At 45.0% G+C, this 26,034-nt stretch overlaps 1 protein-coding gene across 3 annotated transcripts; it reads right to left on the reverse strand.

The window, feature by feature from the left end:
* Positions 1-146: 146 nt before the first annotated feature.
* On the reverse strand, positions 147-25,347 carry BLTP2 (bridge-like lipid transfer protein family member 2). 3 transcript variants are annotated; one of them, XM_054573206.1, is made up of 39 exons: positions 25,185-25,345; positions 24,219-24,342; positions 23,647-23,696; positions 23,199-23,346; positions 22,902-23,020; positions 22,601-22,661; positions 22,225-22,414; positions 21,554-21,677; positions 21,286-21,410; positions 20,980-21,047; positions 20,727-20,872; positions 19,688-19,806; positions 19,413-19,576; positions 18,997-19,255; positions 18,273-18,478; positions 16,008-17,103; positions 15,401-15,592; positions 15,056-15,258; positions 14,796-14,914; positions 14,469-14,683; positions 13,962-14,152; positions 13,730-13,829; positions 13,383-13,585; positions 12,232-12,526; positions 9,012-9,169; positions 8,528-8,734; positions 6,153-6,252; positions 5,736-5,918; positions 5,250-5,371; positions 4,569-4,724; positions 4,365-4,486; positions 3,620-3,800; positions 2,892-2,978; positions 2,583-2,693; positions 2,307-2,442; positions 2,068-2,198; positions 1,795-1,896; positions 1,375-1,509; positions 147-959 (listed from the first exon to the last, which is right to left on the reverse strand). In XM_054573206.1, exons 1-39 carry the CDS (start codon positions 25,250-25,252, stop codon positions 777-779), a joined length of 6,699 nt encoding a protein of 2,232 aa, XP_054429181.1. In that variant the 5' UTR covers positions 25,253-25,345; the 3' UTR covers positions 147-776. The 3 variants fall into 3 exon arrangements, with proteins under 3 accessions (XP_054429181.1, XP_054429180.1, XP_054429183.1); XM_054573205.1 differs by having other exon boundaries at positions 14,463-14,683; XM_054573208.1 differs by lacking the exons at positions 147-959; positions 1,375-1,509; positions 1,795-1,896 and having other exon boundaries at positions 2,307-2,392; positions 14,463-14,683; positions 25,185-25,347.
* Between the last annotated feature and the right edge of the window lie 687 nt (positions 25,348-26,034).

The raw sequence follows: 26,034 nt of genomic DNA on the forward strand, positions 1-26,034 counted from the left end.
TAGGGCCAGTGTCACACCAGAGCTGGGAAATATCTGAGATACAGTTTTAGGCAGAAGGAAAGAGGCTACCCTCATTAGAGTGGCAGCTAGAGTATGTATCTGAGGTTGATTTAAAGGGAAGGATATAGACAAGATGAACCCATGCACTCAACACAATTAAAAAAACAGCATCGAATTTAAAATATTTTTTTTTCTCTTTAAATCATTTTCTTACCATTCTCCAGGGCATATCCCAGGGGGACCCATGGCCAGCCCTGGCTCCCACTGCCATCTCTCCAAGTGAGCTTGGCACAGATTGTGGGAGGGGCTCATTCTCCCTGAACACTAATACCTCTTTTATACAAGGCAGTGGAATGAGGAACAGATCAGCCCTCTGCCCTCAACTTTCTGGCATAGGGGAAGAGCAGCTACATAGAGAAATATATATATATATATTTATATATGTCTATTTATAAAAATTTATCACACTTGATCAGAACTGTCCCTCACCCTTTCAGCTGACCCCAAGGGAACCAGATCCTCCTGGGGCCATTCCCTGGGCCTTGCTCTCTCAATACCTCTCTGGCCCTGGGCCTGCTGATCAGTGTGAGGTAGAACTCAGCATTATTATCCACCATGCTCTGCTGCTAAAGAGTACTGCCTCTCTCTGTAGTACCCTGTGGGATCCTAACCCCAACAAATCCTGATGGATAATGGGAAGTGCCTCCCACCCCACAAGTCTCTGGGGCTTCAGCCAGAGTCAGATCCTGTACTGCAGCCACTCTTGGATTGCCGGATCACTTGCGCCTGCCAAAAATGGACTTCTTGCCAGGGTTCTTGTTGCCCACACTTAAACCGATGAGGAGCCGGGCTTTCTCTTCTTCTTCTTGCTGCTGCATGTTGAGGTCTGATTTAGTTTCTAGCTTTCCCCGGACCTCTGACCCTGTTGCAGGCTTCAACCTTAGCTTCTCTTTGATTACCTGATAGGTTAGAGAGAAGTAAAAGGGAAGGTAAATATTAGTGGAACAGGCAGAATAAATCACAGTGCACCAATTCAATAGCAATTTATTAAATTTACACAAAGGCAAAATGGAGCAATTCAAATCCTAAAATGATCTGTTTTCAAGCTCACAGTCTAATTAAAACCCATACTAAACCTGAAGTTGTGTTAGCCATTTCCTAAAAATCAACAGTAGTTAACATACACAAATCAGTAAACACACAATTTAATCATCTGAGCGAAGTCATGAAGAGAGCAGATAAAAGTTGCTCACTTTATTCACTTGCCCCATCCCAAGGCTGCCTATTACTACATCCTGCAATGAAATGGTCCTGAGTAGAGGATCTGTTTGCCAGACCCCACTAACCAAACAGCCATGAACTCTGTCGGGATACCTGGGCAACCAGGGCTTTGCGGCTGTCCCTCTTGACAGCCATGGCAAAGTCTAGCCATGTCCATGTGTTGTTGTGATACTCCAGACAGGGCAACACCAAATTAAGGTCACCCCAGTCCACACTGTTCTTCTCACCCTGCAAGAGAAGGATGGGTAGGGAAGAGAAAGAAGAAGGAAAAAAAATATATCAGCTGCCACTTTTAGTTCAAGCCAGTACTTGAGTCCAAGTCTAGTACCTTCCTGTAGCGGCAACCTACAAATAATGATTTCCCCTTACTTCAGTCTCACAATGGGAGCAAAGAAAACTTAACACCCATGGGTCAACTTCACAAACTGGGCTATCTCCCCGTACTTAATCTATGATGATCTTATCCGGTTCCCTTCCCACCCAGTTCTAGAAAAGTGCTGGGGAGGTACATACCTTGTAGCTGACACACAGTGGAACCTGTGGAATCTTTATGTAGATAAAGGAGTTGTTCATGGCAGCTCGCTCTTTCATCTTGTCAATATCATCTACAGGGTGCTAGGAAAGGCAGGAAAGGAGTGTAAGCCCCTGAAACTTAGGACCCCAAACATCTCCATCTTCTTTCACCTGTGGAGTAGACGCAAAGGCAACAGAAGAAATCCCCAGACTGGCTTAACAGAGTATCCTAGGACTCTTCCATTTTTCTATCATCAGGGGCATGTCCAGTACCTCAGGGGCTTTGCGAAATGACCCTCTGACCCCAGAACTCCGATTCAAGCCCTGTGCCACACCCTTCCCAGGGCCCAGTGCTGCTGCATCATCTGTTGCAATCAGCTGCCGAGGCTTCACCACTGGTATTCCTGTGAAAAAGCAAGCACACCAGCTGTTGTCCTCTTTCTGAAGCTCAGCTCTCTCTGAGGCTGCAATGTTACCCCAGTCTTCTGGAGCTCCACCATAAAAGTTCTCACCAGTAGTCACCAGTTTGGACTTATCTTCCTCATCACCAACCTCATCATCTTCCACACTTCGGCCAGGAAAGAAAAAGCCCATTATTCTATGGAAGAACTGGTGTGTTAGCTGGATGGTGAGAGGCACCACATTTACCTGAAGAGGAAAAAGGCTGAAGAAGCAATTAAGTTCAGACATCATCCCTCAGTTTACCTACCCTTACTACAGCATAATACAACACAGAGATAGCTTTTGCTGCCCTTTGTTCCTGGGTCCCCAAAAGACTGTTTACTAACCTCAAAGTGCTCCTTAACAGAGATACCCCCAACAGGGGGCCGGACTTTGCTGAAGAGGCGGAGGGCTAACTGTCGCCCCGACTGGCAGGAGCTCTGGGGCCGCAGGACTACCTGTGGGATAGGGTGATAAATCAACCCAGAAATCCTCTATAGACTAAGACAAGAAACATAGTCTTGTTAAGACAGGCAAGCTTTCACCATCTCAGATCACTACACTGTTTCCCATGGTGGGTTTATGTGGAAGGGCCATCACAAATGGCCTGTACTAGAAGTATGTGAATGGGCTAGGAATGGGGAAATGAGACTTGCCTTATAGACAGCATTGGGGAGGAGGTTGTTCATCGTGAACCAGCCCAACTCCAGAAGGTGTTCTGCTGTGTCATCAGATTTATTCACCTATAAAGATAGATCCCACACCCCCAAACCCCAATCCATTATCATAAGCCTTTCTCAGGAGTTTGCTAGAGAATTGCTATATGTACTATTTGTTTTCAGGTTCTCCCTATGCCTAACCCCAAACTTTGATACCTCTTTCAACCTCATATAGTCAATGTACCCTCTAATCCCATATTTCTCATGGGTGCTACCAGCCAGGGCACTAAATGCCAGCACTACTTCCCAGTTGCTATGGCATTCAAAAATGGTCTCATTCATTACCAAACATCCTGGAAGGGGACAGGGGTGAGGGGGAATGAACAATATCCTCTCCTCCATGCCATGGGTAATTGCAGGAGAGTTTAATGCCAGTTTAGTAGAATTAAGCTTCTTCTATTCCAAGCAGGGCCACATTTCTAGGGATAAGACTATTCATTGAGGAAAGGATTTTGATCACCCTCATCTATATCTGCATTATTTAACATTACAAACATGTATGTAAGGGGAACTCTGCTCATGTATCATTAATAATCTTCAAAACCATCATCAGTAATTATGTAATAACTAGCTCCTTTTTGTTTCTCTTTTTGTGAGTTACACTCATGAAATAGGTCAGTGCCTCTTAATACAACTGCCTTCGTGTGACTGTATATACCCAATACCTTGCTATAGAGGAACCGCTGCAGCTCTAGTTCAGCGATTCCTAACTGTCCATCTTCCTCTGTCAGGCGCCATCGTGCCTGAGCAAAGTAGAACTCAGTGCGACGGACCACGCTCACATCCTCCTGCTGCTTTCGCAGCTCCATCTTATTGGCCTGCTGCAACTGGAAATCCTTAAAACACCTATAAATGGACAGGAGGGTCAAAGCCAATAGGGAGGGGCAACAGCATCTGGGTTGGGGGTACAGTGGAATGCTCTAGAATAATGCAGGAGATAACCCCAGAGATGGACCTATTATAGAATGGCTCTTCTCTAAATTTTTTTCACTGGATTCATTGCTTCTCATGCTCTGCCATGGGATGACAAATCCCATCTTTCAGTACTACAGCTTCTTAGTATGAGATAATAACCCCTATGATTATACCTACAATTGTGTTCCTTACTGATATACTCAAGATATTTTATTTTCCGTTCGGATGCACAGTATTAAGACCCAAAAATGATCTTTCCCAACTACCCATTTTTCCCCTATCCCAGGAGGTATTCTATTGATCCAAAGGAAGGACTCTTGTTCGCAACTTCTTGGCTATGTTTGGTAAGGCTCATTCAGGAAGGGATGCCTGAATCTACTACATCAGCCTTTGATAATGCACACTAGGCCTAAAAGCTAGCAGAATGTATGCAAAGAAGAGAAATTGACTCCAGCTGGGGAACTGAAAAAGGGCAGGAAGAGAATGCTGTTTCACCTGATGAGAATATTAAGCTCTTCACTTTCCAGGGTTAGATTGGCCTTCTCCTGGTTTAGCTGCAACTGAAGCTTTTGGTTCAGGTCAAGCAGGTTCTCATTCTTGCTGTCATCCTGCAAAGACTAGGGGGCCAGAACAGGAGAAACTGAGAGATTTCCCTTGTCCTAGGAGACATCCCTATCCTCAGACTGCCCAGGTGACTACCTTCATGATAGAATACATCTGCTTTTCCAGCTGCCGTATCTGGGCCACATGCTGTCGCACAGCCTCCTGCAAATGTAATATGCTGCTGCGCTGCTCCTCAGGATTGCTAGAAATCTCAAGCTGGAACCTGACCCTCTGCTTCTTCTCACTATGCTCCTAAAGGAATAAAAAAAGAAAATGAACAAGATTTTATAGTATACAAGTCTTATGTAAATTGAAATACAGAAAGGAAAATAAATGAGGAGCTCTTCTGAGATGCTCACCTTTATCTGTCACCAGTAGCAGCAAGAGTAAGGGGTAGGCCCATGCAGAAGATTTGGTCATTGTTGTATTTCACAATAAACCAATCAGTCTCACGGGGGGGGGGGGGGGGGGGGGGGGTGGTAGGGGTGGTAGGGATGGTGGAAACGGGGAGCAGTTACTGTTCTTAGAGGTGTTTAAGTGTCTAAGTAGAGACCTGACCAAGAAAAACAAGTAAACAAGCTCTACAGTCTGAGGGACACTCAGATCTTTCCTAGGTAAGTAAAACTTCAACTGCTACTATTGACTAATATATGATGTACCAACCACAAGGCCCTTTTTCAGTCTGAAACATGGGTTTTCTTAATGGATTACAAATAAAGCACAAGGTCTGAGGGTTCCTGTGAGGATAACAGGTATCTTGCAAGAGCCCATGCTCACCTTCCGCTTGGGTTCTACATGGAGCAGCAGATTGTTGACAATGTCCAGAATCATGGCATACTGAGCTGGGTTGGTGGAGATTTCCAGCTCATGATGGATGAGGGTGAAGGTATCCACAGCCCCTAGGTAATTGTTAGCAGCTAATTAAGAGGCACAAGTTTCTCTTTAAATATCTACCCCATTTCTTAACCCATATTTGGAACCACTCCTATTAGTTAACCCCATAGAAAAGGCTTGGTAAGAAATGCTCATGGGTAGAAATATGTTAGCTTATTTCAAAATCAAACAATACCCTTTCTTCACAGTTCCCTCCCAGAGTACAGGCTATTCTCTTATAGAACTTACAAAATGTAGAGCAAAGTATAATGTTAATGTCCAGTGCAGAGTAAGACTTTTAATAACACCACTGCCTCAAAACCACCAAGGAAGTAAGTACTGTCATAAGTTCCTCAGTACCCTCCTAAAATCCTTTCAAGCCCTGAATACCTTCCTGCTTCTTTAGGAGATCTTCCTTTTCCTGTTTCTCATGAACCTCAGGTGGCTTAATCTGAGTTGCCAGCTCAGGATCAATGTCATGGCTGTAACTAATATAGTACATTCGGCAACTGCAGCGTGAAATGATCCGCTGGACTTGCTGGGCTTGTTGTGCCTCAGCTGGCTGGTTCCAATCTGGGAAGAGGTGGGAACGAGATAAGAGAAAGACACTCTCAACAGAGGTATTTTGAGAGCCTCCCAGCTATGTATGATGTCTAGGGAACTCCAGACACTTGCTTTCAAACTAGTCTAATACAAAATGGTCCTACTCCAGCATTAAGAGTAGGAAAGGAAATCAGGATCCTTTTGGATGCACATCTGCTCCTAACAATGTAACCATATGATGGTGTATAAGAGAGGAGAGCTGACCTGTGGTGGTGGTAACCATGCCTCCCACTGCCTGCCCGCTCTCCATCAACTCTTGCACAGAGTCCAGACTACGCTGCCGGTGCTCCTCAATATTCTTCACCTGAAGACAGAAAAATAGGCACCTTTTACTCCTGGGGTATCATAGCTTGTCCCAGTCAACTGGGTCACAGATCTCTATAAGGAAAGTAGTTACACTAACTATATAGATTTACTAACTATCTAGATTTCCCCTTCCTGGAATAACTTGAAGGATCTCTCAAGGCAGAGAACACATGTATCTCTCTCATGGCCCAAACCACCCAAATTCTGAGTTATATGCACATTTTGCCAGGCCCACAGGCCTCAGGCCAGAAAAATAAGCTAGGATAAAATCAAATCATGTCCCACCTCAAGTCCATTAGGATGGCTAATTATCAAAAAAATGGAAAATAACAAGTGTTGGCAACAATGTGCAGAAATCACAACTCTTGTGCACCACTGGAGGGTATGTAATGAATGGTACAACCACTGTGGAAAACAGCAGTTTCTCAAAGAATTAAAAATAGAATTACTTTATGATACAGTAATTCCACTTCTGCAAATACACCCAAAAGAACTGAAAGCAGGGTCTCAAAGATACATTTGTACACCCACATCCATAGCAGCAGCATTCACAATAACTAAAATATGGAAACAAACCAAGTGTTTATCAGTGGATGAATAAATAAGCAATATGTGGTATTTATATACAATGTATTCATCCTTAAAAAGGAAATTCTGACATGCCACAACATGGGCAAAACTTGAGAACATTACAGTAAGTGAAATAAGCCAATTACACATACACACACACAGACACACACACTCTCTCTCTCTCTCTCTCTCTCTCTCTCTCTCTGCATGACTCCACTTAGATGAGGTACTTAAGAGTAGCTAAAATCAGAGAGACAGAAAGTAGAATGATGGTTGCCAAGGACTGAGGGAAAGGAAACAGAGGGAGTTATTGTTTAACAGGTACAGAGTTTCAGTTTTATAAGATGAACCGTTATGAAGACAGGGTAGAGTAATGGTTGCATAACATTTTGAATATATTTAATACCACTGAACTATACACTTAAAAATGGTTAAGAGGGTAATTTTATATTAATGTGTATTGTACAGATTAAAAAGTTGGAAAAAATCAAATCATGCCGTGAGCAAAATTTTCACCAAAACCAAAATTCCCACCCACTTTGGTATTGATGTTTTTGTGTTCTTGGGCTTTTCTGTCTTCAGACAAACATCCTAACAGTGTTGCCATGGGGGAAGGGGACTGAATTATTTTGACTCTCTTTGCCTAGCTGAAGTCAAAGTGAATAACAGAATGAGGACGTAAGCAGATCTGCCAAGTCATACAAAAATTTATATAGGAAAGGCAAGATCCAAGTCCCTCCCACGTAGGCCAAGGATATTCCACTCTAATACTAATGTCACAGCCTGGGAGGGTAGGGGAAAGGTTTATGTGCAAAAGAAGGCATGCCTTTAAAAGAAGCAGAGGCATACCTAAGAGAACCATCCATCTGAATGAAGCTCTGTATTTTTCAAAGTACCTTCTCATTTGATCTTGTCAAGGTGAAGTATTAGAACTCCACTTTACAAATAAAGGTGACTTGCCCAAGGGCTCATGGCTACTATAATGGCGAAGCTGGCACTGGAACTCCTAATCTGAATCCTAGACAAGCAGTCTTTCTATTCAACCTTACTGCCTTGCTGAAAGCAACCACTCACAATCACCTTCATTAAGAGAGATCAGAGAGCCCTGACGGTTGTGGCTCAGTGGGTTGGGCATCGTCCTGCAGATCAGAAGATCCCAAGTTCGATTCCCAGCCAGGGCACATGTCTGAGTTGCCAGCCAGTCCCCATTTGGGGGAATGTGAGAGACAGCCAACTGATGTTTCTCTTTCTCCCTCCCATTCCCTCTCTCTTAAAATAAATAAAATCTTTTTTTAAAAAGAGAAACAGAAAGAAAGATCAGAGAAAAGGCAGAGAGAGCGCTTATCTAAAATTCTGACTTACTGCCTATTTTCAGGCTTCCTGCTGATTAGTGCGATATTAACAGGGGTTAGCAAACTTTTCAAAAGTAAAAAAAGTTCTGACTCATTTTATTCTAGCACTGGGAAATGAGAATTTCCTTGCAATGAAATAGAATAGCATTAGGTTTTTAGAAAGAACTACTATTCTCACTGACACACAGACCAGAGACTGCCTATAGCTTCTACATTCAAGGTGTTACCAGTCTCATTATTCTGCTAAGCTGGCAGCAATAAATACTGTCAAAGACTCTTGTAATTATTCTGGTGGAAGGTCCAACTATGGAAAACAGGACGTAATGGGTCTTCCTAGCCCTGTTGACTAACCTCTAACCAGAGCTGTCGGCCATCCTGCTCAGTGGGGCTGCTTTCAGTGGTGGCAAAGTACTGCATGCCATCCAGTAGGCAAGTCCAGGATGTCTTTTGCTTCAATGTGTCACCATACCAGGCTGGGTGATGTAGACACTGCAGCAACTGGGCTTTAGCAGCTGACACAATGACACAGCCTTCTGTCTCTGCTCCACGGAGAACCATCTACATCAGAGAGAGAAGCAAAATAATAGCACCAGAGCCACCAAGAAAGATGAGATTAGTTAGACCATTGTACCAATGATTGCAGCAGGGTCTAATTCTGCCATACTGAGTGAACTCTACTGGCTTTTAGTTGTGGTAGGGGTTATCCCTGATACCTGCAAGAAGGAATAATTTTTTGGAGTTCTATTGACCCATTCTTATTTAGAGGAGGGGGAAGTGAATACATCATCATTACAGCCTAGCCCAATGCTGGGGTGCTCCAGTAAAGAAATGGTACCTGGCAGTTGACCAGCTCAATTAGGCAGTTTCGATTATATATATCATCCGTCTGGCAGGCAGCAATGCCACACAATTGATCACTCACACCCGATTCGTCTTCTGTGAACACTACAAACCTATCGGTCTCTTCAATCAGCTTCTGCAACATATAGGCACCTGGCAGAGAAATAGGTAGTGGAAGAAGTCACGGTCCCAAAGGGATAAAATTCAAACTGATCATCCTTCAATTTTGCTGGCTAGGTAAGGGCTAGAACATATTCTCCCCAACCTGAAACTCCAGCCCACCCCACCCCATTCCTTGACCTCTCAGGACAAAATAAGAGTTGCCACTTCACTTTCCCCTCAATTTTAATAAAAGTAACAGATTTCTGCCCAGGCCAGTGTGGCTCAGTGGACTGAGCACTGTGAACCGAAAGGTCATCGCTTCAGGTTGCTGGTTTGATTTCAGGTCAGGGCACATACCTGGGTTGTGGGCTGGGTTCCCCAGTTGGGGGCCTGTGAGAGGCAACCTGATCAATGTGTGTCTCACACATTGATGTTTTTCTCCCTCTCTTTTTCCCCTCCCTTCCCCTCTCTCTAAAAAGTAAATAAAATCCTGGGGGGGGGGGGTGTAACAGCTTCCCAGGAGAAACAATGTAAGTGGTAGCATTTTTTTCTCTTAAGTATAGCCACCTGTGGCTTACTCTAGGCTCTCCAACTCCCCTCCCCCATTTTCTTCCTTCTAGTTTTCATTTCAAAGTATTTGACATACTATTTGTTGACCACTCATTTTCATGTGAAACCACTTCCTTGCCATCAGTGCCATTGTGTCTAGCCCTACTACTCCCTCTGATTATGCCTCTAGACCGTCTTCCTTCTCCCAGGTCTTAGAAATAAGTATCTCCTAAGGTTTATCCTTGGCACGTTCCCTTCTCTTTCTTACTCTTTTATTTTTATTTTTTAAGACTTTATTTGTTTTTAGATAGAAGGGAAGAGAAGGAGAAAGAGATGGAAACAAACATCAATGTGTGGTTGCCTCTCACATGCCCCTACTGGGGACCTGGCCCAAAACCCAGGGTTGTGCCCTGACTGGGAATGAACCAGGCACCTTTTGGTTCGCAGTCGGGTGCTCAATCCACTGAGCCACACCAGCCAGGGGCCCTATTCTTTCTCCCAGTGAATTTGTCTAACAGTGTTTTGGTTAAGAGCACCATCTCCAGATTTAGACCAGTCTGCCTCAGTTCCAGATCCTATCTCTGCCAGTGACTTGATTGTGAACCTCAGCAGCTTGCTTTACCTGTGTTCTCAGTTTCCCTATCCATAAAATAACAGAAACTCTCATTGACAGAAACTTCTCTCAAGGTTGAGAGACATTTAATGAAATAATATATGAACATATTCTGCAGAGTACCTGCCACACTGTAAGCAACCATTATTATCTCCTTTGCATTAACTCTTAGCTCTATGCTAAAATTCCCAGGTTTCTATCTCCAGCACTAAGCTTTTAGACTCTCATTTCCTGCTGTTTGTTAAACATTACCTTTATGTACTATTTGCACAAAAAACTCAGTATGTCCAAATCAACAAATTTATATCTTCCCAAACCTGTTTAGCCCCATTTTCTCTTTCCCTGTTTTAATTCCTTTTTCTAACCAGTTGTCAAATCTCTTATATGCACAAGAACATTTCTATCCATCCCCTCATCTTCATTTCTACTGCCTCTAACTATTTCAGACCCTTGTGGTCTCTTGTTGAGACAACACAATAGTTCCCTCATTTGTCTCCCCACCTACAGTTCCTTCTTCTCCAGTCCTTCTCTGCACTACTGCCAGATTTATCTTCCTAAAATTAATATTCTAATGATGACACACCCTTATTCAAAAACCTTCAGTAGTTCACTACAGTCTACTGAGTAAGAACCAAAAACTCCTTAGCCTTGGCCCTGGCTGGGTAGCTCCGTTGGTTGGAGCATCATCTCAATATGTCAAAGTTGCAGGTTCGATCCCTGGTCAGGGAACATACAAGAATCAACTGATGAATGCAAAGTAGAACAATAAATCGATGTTTCACTCTAAAATTAGTAAGTAAAAAAAAAAAAATTTCATAAAGCATATGAAATCTTTAAAAAAAAAACAAACCAAACCTCTTTAGCCTTGTATGAAAGGCTTTTGATGATCTACTTCCAGCTTTCCTTTCCAGCATCTTCTCTCACTCCTCTCTTGAACCCACTCTCTATGCCAAACAGATTATTCATTCTCCTTTGAACATCCTAAGCTTTACCAACTCCACTCCCTTGGGATAGTCCATCTGCCTTGAATGTCTTTCCTCCCCATTTCCACATGTTCAAACTCTACTAAGCCTTCAGAGGTCCAGTTCAAATGCTATTTCCTCAATGAAACCTTCCCTGAGTGCATTCCTTTCTTCATTTCAGTCCAGAACTTCCCCATTCTTTAATTTCTTTCTTACGGCATTTATCACTTTTCACCTTGTTCTTAAACTCACCATGAACTTGCACTCCTCTATACTTGTTATTCCCTTTCCTCTTTCCTCACACTCAAACTCTTACTCATATTTCAAGACCTATCTCCATTATCATCTTCTCTGTGAAGACTTTCTAGATTTCCTTATGGTGATTTAAATACCTTCTTCTCAAACACTCTTACAAAGCATTTTAAAAATTAAATAATAATTTGCAAATCTTTACATCTACTAGTTTCTAAGCTTCCTCCCATCTTTGTATCACTAAAGTGTAGGGTGATGTCTCGTACATCATAAAGCTAAAATGAATCTATGGGTAAACGAATGATTGAGTGAATGAGCGAACAAATCTTAGCTCATCCAGAGGTGACAACTTGTTGAGGCAAGCTGAATATCATGCATTCTATATCCATCATTGAACGCAACACAGTGCTTTATACTGTTAATTACTCAATATTTGTTGACTGAACAAAATAACTTATTAAAACAAAACAATTCTCTAATCCTTTGCTTTTTTTCCCTTACTCATTCTCTGTTGGCCCCACTATGCCTTCCCGATTCTCCTTCTGACCACAGGACTAGACCCTTTAATGCCCCACATCATTGCTATGTAAGACTTAAGTGGCGTAATATGAAAAAATAATGGTTTCATCTCTACACTGTGATGGAACCCCAGCCACGATTTAGTGCTTTTCAAACTGTCCAAGCCAATGTACAGATCCTAAACCCAACCCAACGGACTCTTATGTCCCCCAGCTTACCTCCTGATGACCCCTTATCAGGCTGTCCAGTAAAGCTGGGAGTGCTGACAGGAGGAGGGGCTGGGGCACTGGCTGGGACACTCTGCTTTGGCTTTTTGGCTGGCATCTGGGGATCAATCTTTAGCCCCTTCAGGGCTTCAGTGGAGAGATTACGTTTGAGTACAGCTGCCTTTTTGTAGCCATCATATAAACCAAAGGCAATGTCCCGATTAGTGGTTGTCCAGGAAGCCCGTAAATCTACCAAGTGCAGCTGGTGTGTATGAAAGGCAGGATCCCCAATTCGAGTAGAGAGATCCTAAGAAACAAGAAGAGAACTTCAGGGTAGAATGGAAATTCCCACCATCTTTACTGGACCACAAATGCAGAGATAAGAAGACAAGTTTGTTGAATAAAGAACCTGTTCTGGGAGAGATAAGGCAGCCCTGGAAAAGACAAACTTAGTGGTCTTGGCATGTATATTAGATACACCCACTGTATTTTAAATGACTCAGAGAATTTCCACTTAAAATCCTTCTTTAATTGAGAGGAGAACCACCAAATAAGGTGCTAGGGGAAAAGTTGTACTCTATTTCCTGAAGGGCAAGAGAGTATGTTTAGAAGGAAAGAGAGAAACGTAATTTTCAAAAAGAGTGATGCTGATACAGCTGATCCAAGTGAGTGCATCATACAGTAATGACATATGCTTGAAATATACTTAGGAACATTACCAGGGACTTGGTCTGAAGCCTACTGATACTGACAAAATTGTGTCCCTCTCTCCTAAATTCATAGGTTAAGGCCATAATCCACAATATGAGGGTATTTGGAAATGGGGCCTTTAGGAGGTAACCAGGTTTAGAGTAGGTCATGAGGATGAGGCCCACATGATGGGATTTGTGCCCAGAGAGCTTGAAACACCAGAGAGTTTGTGCTCTCTTTTGGTGCCATGTGAAAACACAGAAGGCAGCCATCTACAAGCCAGGAAAATAGCCCTCATGAGAACCTGACCATGCTGGTACCCTGATCTTGGACTTCTCAACCTCCAGAATTCTGAGAAATAAGTTACTGTTGTTTAAACAATCCAATCTGTGGTATTTTGTTACGGTAGCTTGAGGAGACTGAGACACTTAATGATACAAATAAGGTAATAAAGAGATTGTTTCAGGTGGTACCTCCTCTGCTGTGCGATTGCTATGCCGTTGGTAGGTGAGGGAGGACAGGCTCAGTAGGTGGGTCTTTGTTACCAAGGGATCAAGGCAGTGATCAGCACTCTCTTCAGTGGGCGAGGCCATCAGGTGAACAGTCACCTGACTTAAGTCACTAACCATCTGGGTCACACTCCAGTCAGAGATGAGGCGTCGCATCACTGTGCCCGCTGAGAAAAGGAAGCATACAGGGCCCATGCAGACCAGCACAGAACAGCAGGGGACAGAAAGAGAGAAAGGGAAGGGAACTGAGAAGGGGAAAGAGGACAAGGAATAGGCTAGGAGAAATAAAGGGAGTCTATTTTTTACCTTACCTTGAGGTATAAGCCGCTGAGTTCCCCGAGTGAAGACATGGCCCTGACTGCACTCAATCTGGATACCCCGCTGCTGGGCAAATGAGGCCCAGTAATGTACCTGGTAACAAGAACTTAACACTGAATAAAGAATGTCATTGGAGAGGTGATTAAAAGACCAGATTAAAAAAAAAAAAGTGAACAAGGGAAGGAAAGCAGAATGAGGATGTCAGCAAGGATGTCAGAGCCTGACCTGCAGCTGGGGAAAGAGTGCAGTAAAGGAAAGCTGCTTGTAGTGCTGGCCAAGTTTCTTCTTGCCAGGTTTCAGATTATTGAAGAGCTTTCCCCTGCAGATAGGCCTTGTGACACTAGTCCAAGTTGCCCAGAAGTTCTGCATCCAGCGCAGGGTACTACTGTACAGCAGAATTCGGGGCTGGGATATTGCTGCAAAGGAAAGGGCAGACATTTCCTAGCTCTAGTTAAAACACAGGGATGAAGCTAAATCCTTCCTTCACTTCAGTTTTTAGAGGTTTAAAAACCCAAATAGCACTCAGCCTCACACTAAATATCCCAACACCCACTCCTTTCCAAGATCCAAGTTCTTTATTTTCACCAACCCTTTTTGAAAGGGTGCTAACCCAAATCCTCCCTTGCCCTTTCCCTGTGCCCTCCCCAGGGAACTGAGCTGAAGTCCTCAATGTCTAAACCTACCCTCCCAGCCCTTCCTCCCCGTTGTCCCAGACCCAAGCCTCACTCCCACTGTTCCGAGTCAGATCCATCTTGATAGAGAGATTAAGGTTCTCAGAGCGGAAGGCCCGGTAGGAGTCATGGAGTTGGCCTAAGGGCACCTCAGGCAGGAACTCTGGGGCCCGAAGAGTGACACCATGGTGATCATGGGGGTTCCCATGGCACAGCCACTGCAAGTCCAGGGTCATGCAGAGGTCAGGCAGGTGAAGGAAGCAGCAGTCGTCATACCTGCCTCACAAAAGAATCCTCAGTGCCCTGGTCACTTACACCGTGGCTCTTCCCCTCTCCCTCCACAAAGAGTCCCCCACCCTGTTAGGGACCCACTCATCACTCCACTTACTTAGAGGCTGTTCTCACATTGACATCCAAGTCACCCTTGAACACAAATTGACCAGGTTTCCAATGAAACGACAGGCGGCTCCACTCCCAGTGCATATTCTCAGTTGTATTGTATGGATCCTATAACCACCCACAAAAACTTGGTGAGACACAGGCAAGAATATCACCCTCAACTGTCAAATCACTACCTTTCTCTCCTCTCCCAAGTGCAGTACAAGCCCCAACCACCCTAATAAGAAAACAACTCCTCTGGACTCTCACCTCAGTAGCCAGCTGGTGTAGGTTCGCCTGTTCAACATCCATGTGCCAGTCCCCATGGAACAGAAGACGACTCTTGTCCCACCAGGGCAAGGGTGGGCTGGGGTCAGCTGAAGGCTTGGTCAAGAGGTCCACAGATTGGCCAATCAGTGTCCAGGATGGATCCCAGCATGGACCCCATACTATCGTGTACTGAAAGATTTCCGCTGGGATAGAGGGGCAAAGGGTACAGTTTGTTACACAACTTAATCGCACTCCTTTTCCTTCACTGCAGAAGGGCCTCAGTGCATCTTCCACCCCATCCATCACAACATCCCTCAACCAAACCAACTGCCTTCCCCTACTCACAGTGAAAGTCGTGGTAGAACTTGAGTGGGGGCATGTTCCTCTCTACTGCCACATTACCCCATGGTAGCCCCAAGTGCAGGATTTGACGCCGACGGGAGCAAGGATGACCACTCTGCTCAGTGCCCACAAGTCGACCCATTAGCCGCCAGTCTCGGATCTCAAACAGGTACCGGGGATAATCTCTTATCCGAACTGTTATTACAGAGAAGATACACACGGGCTATTCAGGGAACGGTTTCAGCATTCTCAGGCATTTTTTTTCCCTGCCACTACTTTTACCCATATATTTCACAAAGTCAACTGGAAGAACAAAAACTAGTAGTTGGTAACAAAGCTGAAAAAGGGCATCGAGACCCCAAGCAGATGGTGATAACAACTCTGAGATCTAAGAGCCACGCTAACCCTGAAGATTGACTGAATTAGTTGTTAACCAAGTAATTTCAGGGTAAAATTCATGAACAAAAAAAGGGAAAGGGATCCTACCCGTCCCACTCTACCCATCCAAAAACAGCCACAGTCCCCAATATAACCACACTCCTCTGTAATCACTCAAAGAGCTCCCTGGAGCTTCAAGGGCAAAAACCAGGTTCTCAAAATAAAGACTTACCTAGAAAAGTCTTGACACTGCACTTGAGCATACGACACCACTGAATAACAAGATCGACTCCCTCAGCAGGAAAAGGGCTGCCTGGGTCAAGCTCTCGAACCTGTTCTATCACACGTTCAGGCCCATGGAAGGAAGCATCTGCCAGAGCCACCAGCTCTAGCCCTGACAGGCTCCAAGTGAGCAGCGCCCGGCGCATGGGTGTGTTGCCATAGAGACGACGGGAGCGCTGGATGTAGATTTCAATGTTTTTGTGTTCCAAGGAGGCATAGAGCTCCTCGATTTTGCGGGCTGGCAATAACTCGCCGTGCTGCTTCCGAAGGGCAGCCACTTTGGCATCCAGCAGCTGTAGCCTTTTGGCACTCTCCTTACTTTCATCCTTCATCAGTTCATAATTATCACGGAGTTTCACCTCAAAAATGTCATCCAGGAAAACCCATGAGAAGTGCTGAACCTTCAAGAGTAGATCAGGTGGGAGTGGGGCAGGGCTTGGACATGCCTGAGCATGAGTTTCTCCTCGATGGAGCCCCTTCAGCCATTTCTGAACTCCCACAGCCTCATCCAGAGTTTGAGAAAAATCATACTGATAAGGAAACTCCACTGACACTGAGCCGAGGGAGAGGAACCAGACACGGTTCCGGAGGGTCTGCAGCACAGGGAAGGGGTTCCGGTGGAGGATCATTTCCTCCAGTTCAGGTAGCAGTTGCACCTCCACCTCCTTAAAGTTGAAAATGCTATTGCCATCAAAGCCAGCAGCCAGCTCTGGGCAGTAAGCCTGAAGTGAACCCCCATGCCTGCTCAGTGACACACTCTCTGCAGCCAGGGTTATGAACTTGTCCTCAGCTACAAAAGCAGTCAGCTTGGCTGTGCTCACCTCTAGTGTCAGGTTTAACAGACGCTTTGGGGGAGATGGCTCAGGGAGATGACCTTCTGGCTCAGAAGTGGTCCCTGGAGTTTCTAATGCAAGGAGTGAAACAGTCTCAGGAAACAGGGTGGCTCTTAGTAGGTCTCGGCACTGCAAGGTGGCCAGGATATGCTGGTACAGGTACATGTGATCTGGCGGACTCCAGAGTAAGGTTAGCCCTGTACCACACTGAACCTTTAGGGAGCAAGAAAAAAGGATCAGTCAATTAACATGTCCCAGGACAGGAGAGATGACAGGGATTATACATGCATACATGACTCAAGAACCTTCTCCACCTAGAAATCTTTCCTGAGTAACCCATGTCTTGTTCGCAGCACCAAGAGCACTTAAGAGCACTCATACTTAAGTTCTCCTCAACTAGATCCTAAATTGTCTTAGAGTAAAGGCCATGTGTTCTAATTCTTTAGTATCTACCAAAGTACATTTAGTACATATATCACCTACTCAATCATCTGGCTTTATGTTCTTGCTTTCTATAACTGCCATACTCTGATTAATAACCATTTTAATCAATTTGAAAATGTTTCATATATTGATTTCCTCTTAACTAAATTCTTAATAAGTATAAAAAGTATAAAAAGTAATGACCACATACATCAATATAGCAACTGCCTTATGTGAAAGTATGCCTCGAAGAAGGGAGCTTGAAAAACAAAGTTCTGAACAGCTAAGTGGACAGAGAAAATTTAAATTCCAGGATAGAAAAATTCCTTTGAGTTCCAGTCTCAGAAAGGAAATTCTTCAGGTTCCAAAGGACGTTGAAGTCTGACAAACAGGGAGATATCCCCACTCTCCTCCTAAGAGGAGGGTCCCTTGTCCATCTAATACCCTGAGAGAAAGGTACTGGAAAGCTTTTCAAACTTGCCAGCACCTCCATCTTACAGCCTTTTGATGAGCTGAGTGTTTCAGCAACACGACACAAGATTATGACCTTTAAAAAGCCCTGTATTTTTCAGAGATATGCATTGAAATATTTACAGTAGATATTATTTATCTAGTATCTGCTTCAAAATAATCCCAGACAAGAGGGCAGGGGCAACTGGTGGAAGTATAGATGAAACAAGTTGATCATAAGCTGGCAATTATTGAGGCTGGGTATGAACACACGAAAGTTCAAATAATCTTTCTAGTTTTGCATATACTTTAAGTTCTATAATGAAAAGCTAAAAATGTTCAAAAATGAAAAAAAAAAAAAAAGCCAAAAATGTTCCAAACAAGCCAAGAAAAAAGAACACCAGGTGTTGTATTTCTCATAGATGTGTTTCACATGACTCAAAAAATTGGGAAATTATCTAAGTCTAGGGAAAACCCAACCTGAGTCAACCTTCCCCGAGAAGCATTACCTCTAGAGACCGGATGCTGTTATGATAGGTGATGGAGAGCATAGAGAGGCTGAGCACTGGAGCAGGGATGTCAGGAGCCTTGCAACAGGGCTGCATCTTCTCTGTGACTGACTTCACTAGTGCAAGCACAAGTCCTTGAATACCCACAGTGGAGGTTTCAGCACTTCCCAGGACAGTCAGTGTGTCTAATCGGACCTCTGAAGCACCTAACATCCAGAAACCACGTCAGCCTTCATTCTCAGCTCTCAACTGGCAACTTTAGTTCTTACTCTCCTTTGTTACTTTTTCTCTTCACTCTAGTTATCTTTATTCCCCATACCTCTCTAAGATAATTCCTCATGTTTCAGGAAAATTTTTCCTTTCCCATCTTAACCTAAGCTTCTGGCAGGGCCAAAGAAGTTCCCTAACTCCTACAAATTACCCAGAGATACATTAGTTACTAAACACAAGGGAAGGAAAAAAAAAAAATCCTACATGCATCTCATTCTCTTGATCAGACATCAAGGCTATCTTTTTCTTACATATCTTTCTTAATACCAACCTTTCATAAGCCCTTAGGAAACATCAAGAAGCCTAAAAGTTATGTAAGACATTCCAGCATCTCAGCTTCTTACTTAAAAAATTTCAGATAATTAGCTTCATTAAATAAGGAACAGAATGAACCAGCATAATGTGCTTAGGTTACAAACTACCCACGTCAGTAAAGACTCCCTGTCCTACTTACCAACAAGGGCAGAAAGGGTGAATAAGTTCATGTCTTCCACCTTCAAGTCCACCTTCCACAGTAATGACACAGATTCTCCAAATGAAGATTCTCTAGAGACTGCTGATTTCCCAGACAGTGGGCCCATCAAGGATAACATCCGAGAGAGACATTGGGCACAGGTGTCTGATGTTTCTACTTGCAATCCTCGGATAGTACAATCAAGAAAGAGGGTATCCGACTGGGTGCTGGACAGGCCCAAAGGCTGATTATAGCTACCCTAGAAAAAAAGCAGAGGGACCCCAACAGGAGTACGCAGATACACATTTCCGTAATATACTAATGCATCACCTGCTGCCCAAAAGATGCTCCATGCTATGAAGCTGGGCAAGATGAGGTAACTGCATGGACTCCTGTTCACCAAAGGCCATACCTACCTGTAGTGTGAAGGAGTCCAGGACAAGTGCCTCACCCCAAACATGCATATTGGGTGGATGGGGTGCACGCTGAATGTGGGAGTCACTGCCCACCCTCCAGCAGAGGTGGTCCACAGTTAGGATACCACGCTGATGGATACTTTGTGGCCTCAGGTGCTGGTAATCTAAAACAAAGAAGGCAGGAGAGAGGCATCTATGGAGCCACTGGGGCCATCAGTTGGGTCCAGCTCCACTCATGGACAGGTTCTTGTACCTTTTCTACCCCAGAGCCTTACCCAGAGAGATGGAATTGAATCCCAAGGCAAAGGGTGGTGTATCTCCAAGCTGAATGGAAATGTTGACATTGGAGATGGAGGTACTGAAGATGACGGGAGCCAGGATTTGGGGAAAAGATCTGCATAGAAACAAGACATCATTGTTTAATAAGGAAAGAATTGCAATTTCCTATAATGGAAGCTCTCAAAAATCAGGGTGAGTTTGATTGTGGTCCTTAGGAATGGATACAACTAGAAAATAAAAGAGGGGCCCTCACTGCTGTGGCTCAGTGGATTGAGCATCGGCCTGCGAACTGAAGGGTCACTGGTTCGATTCCCAGTCAGGGCACATGCCTGGGTTGCAGGTCAGGTCCCCAGTTGGAGGCAAGCAGGCGGCAACTGGTCAATGCTTCTCTCACACGTGGATGTTTCTCTCCCTCTCTCCCTTCCTCCCTCCCCTCCCTCTAAAAACAAATAAATAAAATCTTTTTAAAAATAAAGAAAAGACTGAACTCATCAGTTCACTGCTACTCCAAATGGTTAATCTGCAGGAATGCCAAATAGATACTAGGTTGAACCATATGAAACAGCCATTTCATAGGTCAAATATGGTGAATATCAGGAGGTCATAGAATTCGACTTACTACAACCAAGGAGCGCCGCGTCCAAACCGTTAATCTTAAATTCTCTATGCCACACAATGCAAACATTACACCAAGAGAGATATGCCACTGCTAACATGGCCTGTCACCTTATAATATGAGGCAGACAAAATACTGTTTATTACTGAAGTTCAGTTCAACAAACATTTAATGTGTTTAATAAGGCACTGTGCTAGGTACTGAGGACATAAAAGAGAGGGCATGATCCTACCATCAACGAGTCTAATATAATGGGGAAGATATATAAACTAAGATTGTTACTGAGACTGTGCCATTGAAACTTAGATTTAGAAAGATCAAAGAGTCAAATACATATTTCACACAAGATGCAATTTTAGACTGAAAGAATTATAGAGAATCCATCTGACAAGATGGTGGTTAAAAAAGATTACACTGACCTTTTTTCCCTTTGCTTAAGAACAGATGAACTAGACCCTTGGGTCTCAAGTGCTAGCATGTGCATCCAGTGAGAGAATTCCTGGTGCCGGTAATGGATAATACAAGTGTTCAGAACCAGAGAGGCTGAGAGGTCAATGGTGGTCACCTAAAAATGAGAACACCAAAACTATGAGCTTGGATTTTATCTCATAAGGCAATGATGTAGGAAGAGAACAGAGAAAGGAATGATTTTTGGTACCACAATCACCACACCTGCACACTAGCCTTGAGGGAGTTGAGGCAGACAATGCGCTGGCGGCTCTGGGACAGCAACAACCCATCTGTAAGGGCAGAGGGCAGATCAGAGAACACTGAAAGAGCAAAAGGTAAAACTAGAGGTAGGAAAGGAGATGAACAGATTATCACCAACACTCAAGAGTTGGGGCTACTTTCTCTCATTATGGTTCCCTCCTCACCCTCCCCACTGACAATCAAATTAAGAGGACTATGTGGCACATGGGGAAAGAGAGTGTCTGGTCCTCCCACTCTCTCTCAGTGCCAGCATCCCCACCCATAAACCTTTTAGTAGGAGCTCATTGCTCATCTGTGCCATATCAGAGTTTGCTGTGAAACTTCGAAGGGGCAGCTGATCCTCATCACGGTGGAAAAGGAAATGCAGCAGCTTCAGTGTCCAATTCAGATGTCTGGACAAGAAACAGACTCTAGCTCAGAAATATGTGGAATGCCCTTTCTCCCCATAGTCGAGCCCAATGCAGCTACTAGCTCCATATTCCCAACATATAAATGCAACTATCACTTTCCACACCTCTGCCAGGAGAGAGCTCACCTCTTTTGACTATTCATGGACAGCACCACACTTGTGATCTCCATTTTCACCTTCACCTGGTCTGGCAGCTGCTGAAGGAGGTATAGGCCAGGCAGAGTAGGCTCAGCCAAGTCCTTTGTCACCTCTGAAAATATGAATGAATAATATAAGAGCCATCAATCCTTAACACTCCCAAGTCTCCAAAAATTCCCTGCCCCCCTTAGCCAAAATTTCCCATATATAATAGGGTAGGCAAATGCCCAATCTTAGGCTACAAGGCAAATATCCCAGAAATTCAGGCACCTGCTGTACTTCCTTCCCCAGAGCCTAAAAATAGTATGGGGAGCAGACTGGTTTTGGGTTTTGGGGTCAAATAATTTAAACCCCTTTTTTAATATCAACTAGCTGTGTGCTATCTAATCCTCCTAGACTTTAAGGTCTTCATTTGTGCAAGGCTGAGAGGACATATATAAAACACATAGTAGAGCTCTAATTTATGATAATTACCCACTAAATGTTGGTTCTTTCACCCACCACAAACCAATGCCCTATTTCCTCTCTTTATTCTCAGGGCCCAAGGCCATGGTGACTAATAAATCACATCTAAATGAATAGTGAGACCACTATTTTTTTCTACTTCCAAAATAACCTGAACACAGGGCAACCAAGAAGTTCACTGACTGGGGTTTTACCTGAACAGGGAACAGTCTTGGATGCCAGGCTCGGGCCTTGGTGCAGCAGCTGACTATGGAAGAGGCCCTCATGCAGTTCAGCATGAAGTGTCCACACACCCACAGTGATTGCCTTCAGGTGCCGACTCCTGATACCCACCTCCAGACACAGCTTTAGGGCCAGTGAGAGCTCTGCTAGGCAAGTGTCCTCCTACAGAAGAATAAGCTTCTAAGGTATGTATGTATAGGGAGTTTGGGAGTTTTGGGTCAAAATGCAGTGGTCTGGAACACTACCTTGAGAGAACCCCATAAGGACACAGAGTCTATGGGGTAAGCCCTAAGCTCTCTGATACACCCAGAAAGAAACAAGGCATCCGAAGGACTGCGGCATACTCACCAACTGGCCACTCTTTAGAACTTTGCTGTTGATCTGACTTAGGCTCACCTCACATTTTAGCCTGGCAAAGGGAAAAAATTAAAGCACTTAGCCCCTTTCCTCACCATTTACCTTCAATCAAGCTTTGTTGGCTGGAAGGGACAAGTAAGCAAAAGTGCTTCATCTTAGCCTCTCCTCAAATTATACAGAATGAGAATGTGACACCTTGATAAGAAGGCCCTGACATCCACCCACTCTCAAACAACTATAAGGAACTATAAGGCAAGAATGGGACTTAGACCGTTTTCTACCCAGAGTTTACCTTTTCCCATCACTATCCAAAAGAAAGCTGCTTTCTCTAATTTGAATATGCCACAAGGACTCAGAAGTAGCCACCTTGAGAACCATGATGTTTATAGAATCTACATGAATGGAGAATAGCTAGAAGGAATAAATAAAGAACAACAATTAATACTAAGGCACTGCCTTTCCTTTCCAACAGAAAAAGAATAAGAAGCAGCTCTTAGTATCACGCCCCACAAATAGTCGAAAAATCCACCCATGACTCCAAAGCCAGTCATTCCTAGTACAGTCCAAAAAGTGGGAGAGGTAGTCTCACCTGACATAAGATCTTCAATAAGGCTGGGCTGAAGGACAGCTCCTTGTGATGCACTCCAGTGCTCTGGGAGAATGGAGCAAATAGGCCAGAAGCCTTCTGTAGGTCGGTTCTGATACGCACTTCTCCAAAGCACAAAGCCACATAGCGCCTGCCCGGAAGAGAAACGTCATGTCATCAGGCCCATCCCTTCCGTAGCAGTCTCTTCCTCTTCCTCACGTTCACTCTCCCATTCTCCCTAAAAATGTAGCTCAAATTGTTGAGGATGGTCTCATAGTAGTTATCCATATCTGTCTCACTAGATATTAACTTCCAGGCTAACCAGGAGACATCAAACCAAGAACCCACTTCCCTTCTTGAACTCTGAGGCCCGTGTAGAAGAATCTCATTCTCTGCAAACCCCAATCCCAAAATATTCCCCAAAGGAAAAGCAGGGATATCCGGTACTCACGGCAGATCATGGCTAAGGAGTTTGCTGGAAATCCACAGGCTATCAATTTCCTAAAACATGGGAGAAAGTTTTGTACACTAGCTGCTAGGTAAGACATAAGCAGCTTTACAAGCCAGGAAATGTTGTAAGAGGAGGAAGAAGTGCTACAGCCCTTACATGAATTATTCTCATTCCATTTGTACTTCTCTCCTTTGCACTATGTCCTGCTCCTCACAATGATGTTAGTATTTCTCACTTATGGATAAGTTACCCTGTTTCCCCTCTTAAATTAGAACAGTAAGCTTCTCTAGTTCCTTTTATCTTTGTTCTGTGCTTTACCTCTGTATCTTTCTTAGGTGCTCTGGACACTTTGTGCCTTATAAGCATTTTTAATTAAACAACTTATACCAATCCTAGTGCTCCCAAAATAACACTAAGATCATATTGGCAAAGAGGTAGCAAGACTGGGTTAACAATGAAAGTCACCCAGAATTTTTTTTTTTTTTAAGAAAATCGAAGGTTGAAATTTCGCTGAATCAACTTCCCCCACCCCCACCCCAACAAACACACCCAGGGAGTTCCCTAGGACTCACCACAGTTTGCTGGTGCTGCTGAAACTTAAGACTGACATTCTGGATCCAAAAAAAAGAGCCAATCTTTAGCTCCGCCTGCAGCTTTTGCTGACACCACTTGGTGACCAACCGGACCACAAGCCACCTGCAAAAAAATCCCTTTGAGTTCACAGGACCCTCTCCCAATTACGTCTTCCCTCACTCCTTGCTGATCCTAGAAGCCCTTGCAAAGGGTCAAATCCTGAAATGGAGTCTTCTGGGCAACTCTCCGGTCTGCTAAACTCTACTCTCACAGACATTCAGCCACAACGACCAAAACTGCAGCCCCAGGGTGTCCCCTCCACCCAGGGGTAATCAGATAAAGTAAACTCCACCTACTAAGTTGAGGACAGATAAAGCAACCTCTCAAATAAATCTTTAGAAACCCCCGAGGAAGAAAAAAGACGACCCAACAGGAATCGAAGTACAAGCAGCCGTGTCAGATGTGCCATCATACATTCCCCAAAGAGCTTCTGTCTTCGCCCTCCAGACAGATGTCCGCAAGAAGGCACTGTGGGGTCACAGCCGGCCAGCTCTAATGCCCTTCTTCCCTAGGCAGTCAAACCTGTTCCGGCTTCCCAGGGCGAGGCTTCAGGTGCCCTTTGTATTCGGTGAAGGGGACACTCAGGGGTGTTTAGAGGCAAAAAGGGAGACCACTCACCTGGCCCCCCTCCTCACACATACACCTATTCACCTCCCCGCCGCAGCATCTCCTCCTCAGGCCTCGCCTGCTCCTTTAGTCTCCCCCAGTTCCAGCTCCTCCGCGCCTGCTCCGGCCCTGCGCCCCCGCTCGACCCCTCCCCCGCCGCCGCCCCCGCACCGTCTCCTCCAGCCCTCTCCCCATCTGCCTCCCCCTCCCGCGCGCCTCTATCCAGCGTGCACCCCCTCCTCAGCCTCTCTTCCTCTCCTCATCTCCCCCACCCCGCCGTAGCCAAGGTCCCCCCTCACCGTCCTAGGAAGAGGACGAACACCGCAACCAACAGCAAGGCCAACAGCTCGGCGAAGAACTGGAGCATTACGGCCCCGGCCCGGCTCCGGCCCGGCTCCGGCCCCCGCCCTGCCGGGGCTCCCCCTCCCGCTCCAGTTCTCCACTGCTCCGTAGTGGGCCGACCAGCCGCGCGCGCAGGGACAGCACGGGACCAGGAAGCGTTTGCGCGCGTGCGCCACGCCCCCCACGCCAGCCGGCCAGCCAGCAGCTGTGTTGCTGCCCCGCCCCACCCCGCCCAGCGCGCGCTATCCAGCAGGGCCGACGGGCTGCAAGCCCGAAGTGAAGGCGTGGCTCTGGAAGGAAAGTGCTGAGGAGTGGACCTCGCGCGAACGGGCACACACACCCCACCCCCAGCCGCACCCTTCAGTGCCCGGAAGTGCGGGGCTGCTGGACCGGGGACTTGCCGGGGGTTGAGTTTGAACCGCTCCCTGGTTTGCAGTGGATCTGGCAGGCCGCTGAGAGCTCCTTACAAAGCGTTCTTAGGATAGTTACAGAGTCTGAATGCCCACTTCGGGTGTGGACCGAGTATACTGCAGAAGTTATATCCCTTGAGCCACACGAAGTAGCTCACTTGTTATTCAAGGGCCTTGTCTAAAAATCATTGAGAAAACCAAGAGGTATTGTAAGGCCTCAAAGAAATTAGTTTTTAATCCACTAAGGAATGAGTTTTTAACTCACTCACTGTTTGAATACTCTTGTAGCCAATATGTATTGACCTGTTGTGTGGACAGCACCATTCTGAAGCCTACATTGGAGAAGTTTTCAGGGCCTGTGCAGTGTGCAATCTGGGTGCGGAGAGGGGGCGGATAC

Source organism: Pteronotus mesoamericanus, unplaced genomic scaffold, assembly GCF_021234165.1.
Source record: "Pteronotus mesoamericanus isolate MK-2021 breed Mesoamerican mustached bat unplaced genomic scaffold, CSHL_Meso_final contig_246, whole genome shotgun sequence".
NCBI classification, from domain to species: Eukaryota; Metazoa; Chordata; class Mammalia; order Chiroptera; family Mormoopidae; genus Pteronotus; species Pteronotus mesoamericanus.

Coding starts and splice junctions, on each gene's coding strand:
- BLTP2 (XM_054573205.1), bottom strand. CDS start 25,252: ATGCTCCAGTTCTTCGCCGAGCTGTTGGCCTTGCTGTTGGTTGCGGTG. Junction 21,411..21,553: donor TCCATGAATAGTCAAAAGAG/GTGAGCTCTCTC, acceptor TTTCTTGTCCAG/ACATCTGAATTGGACACTGA. Junction 13,830..13,961: donor CACTCTTTCCCCAGCTGCAG/GTCAGGCTCTGA, acceptor TCTTGTTACCAG/GTACATTACTGGGCCTCATT.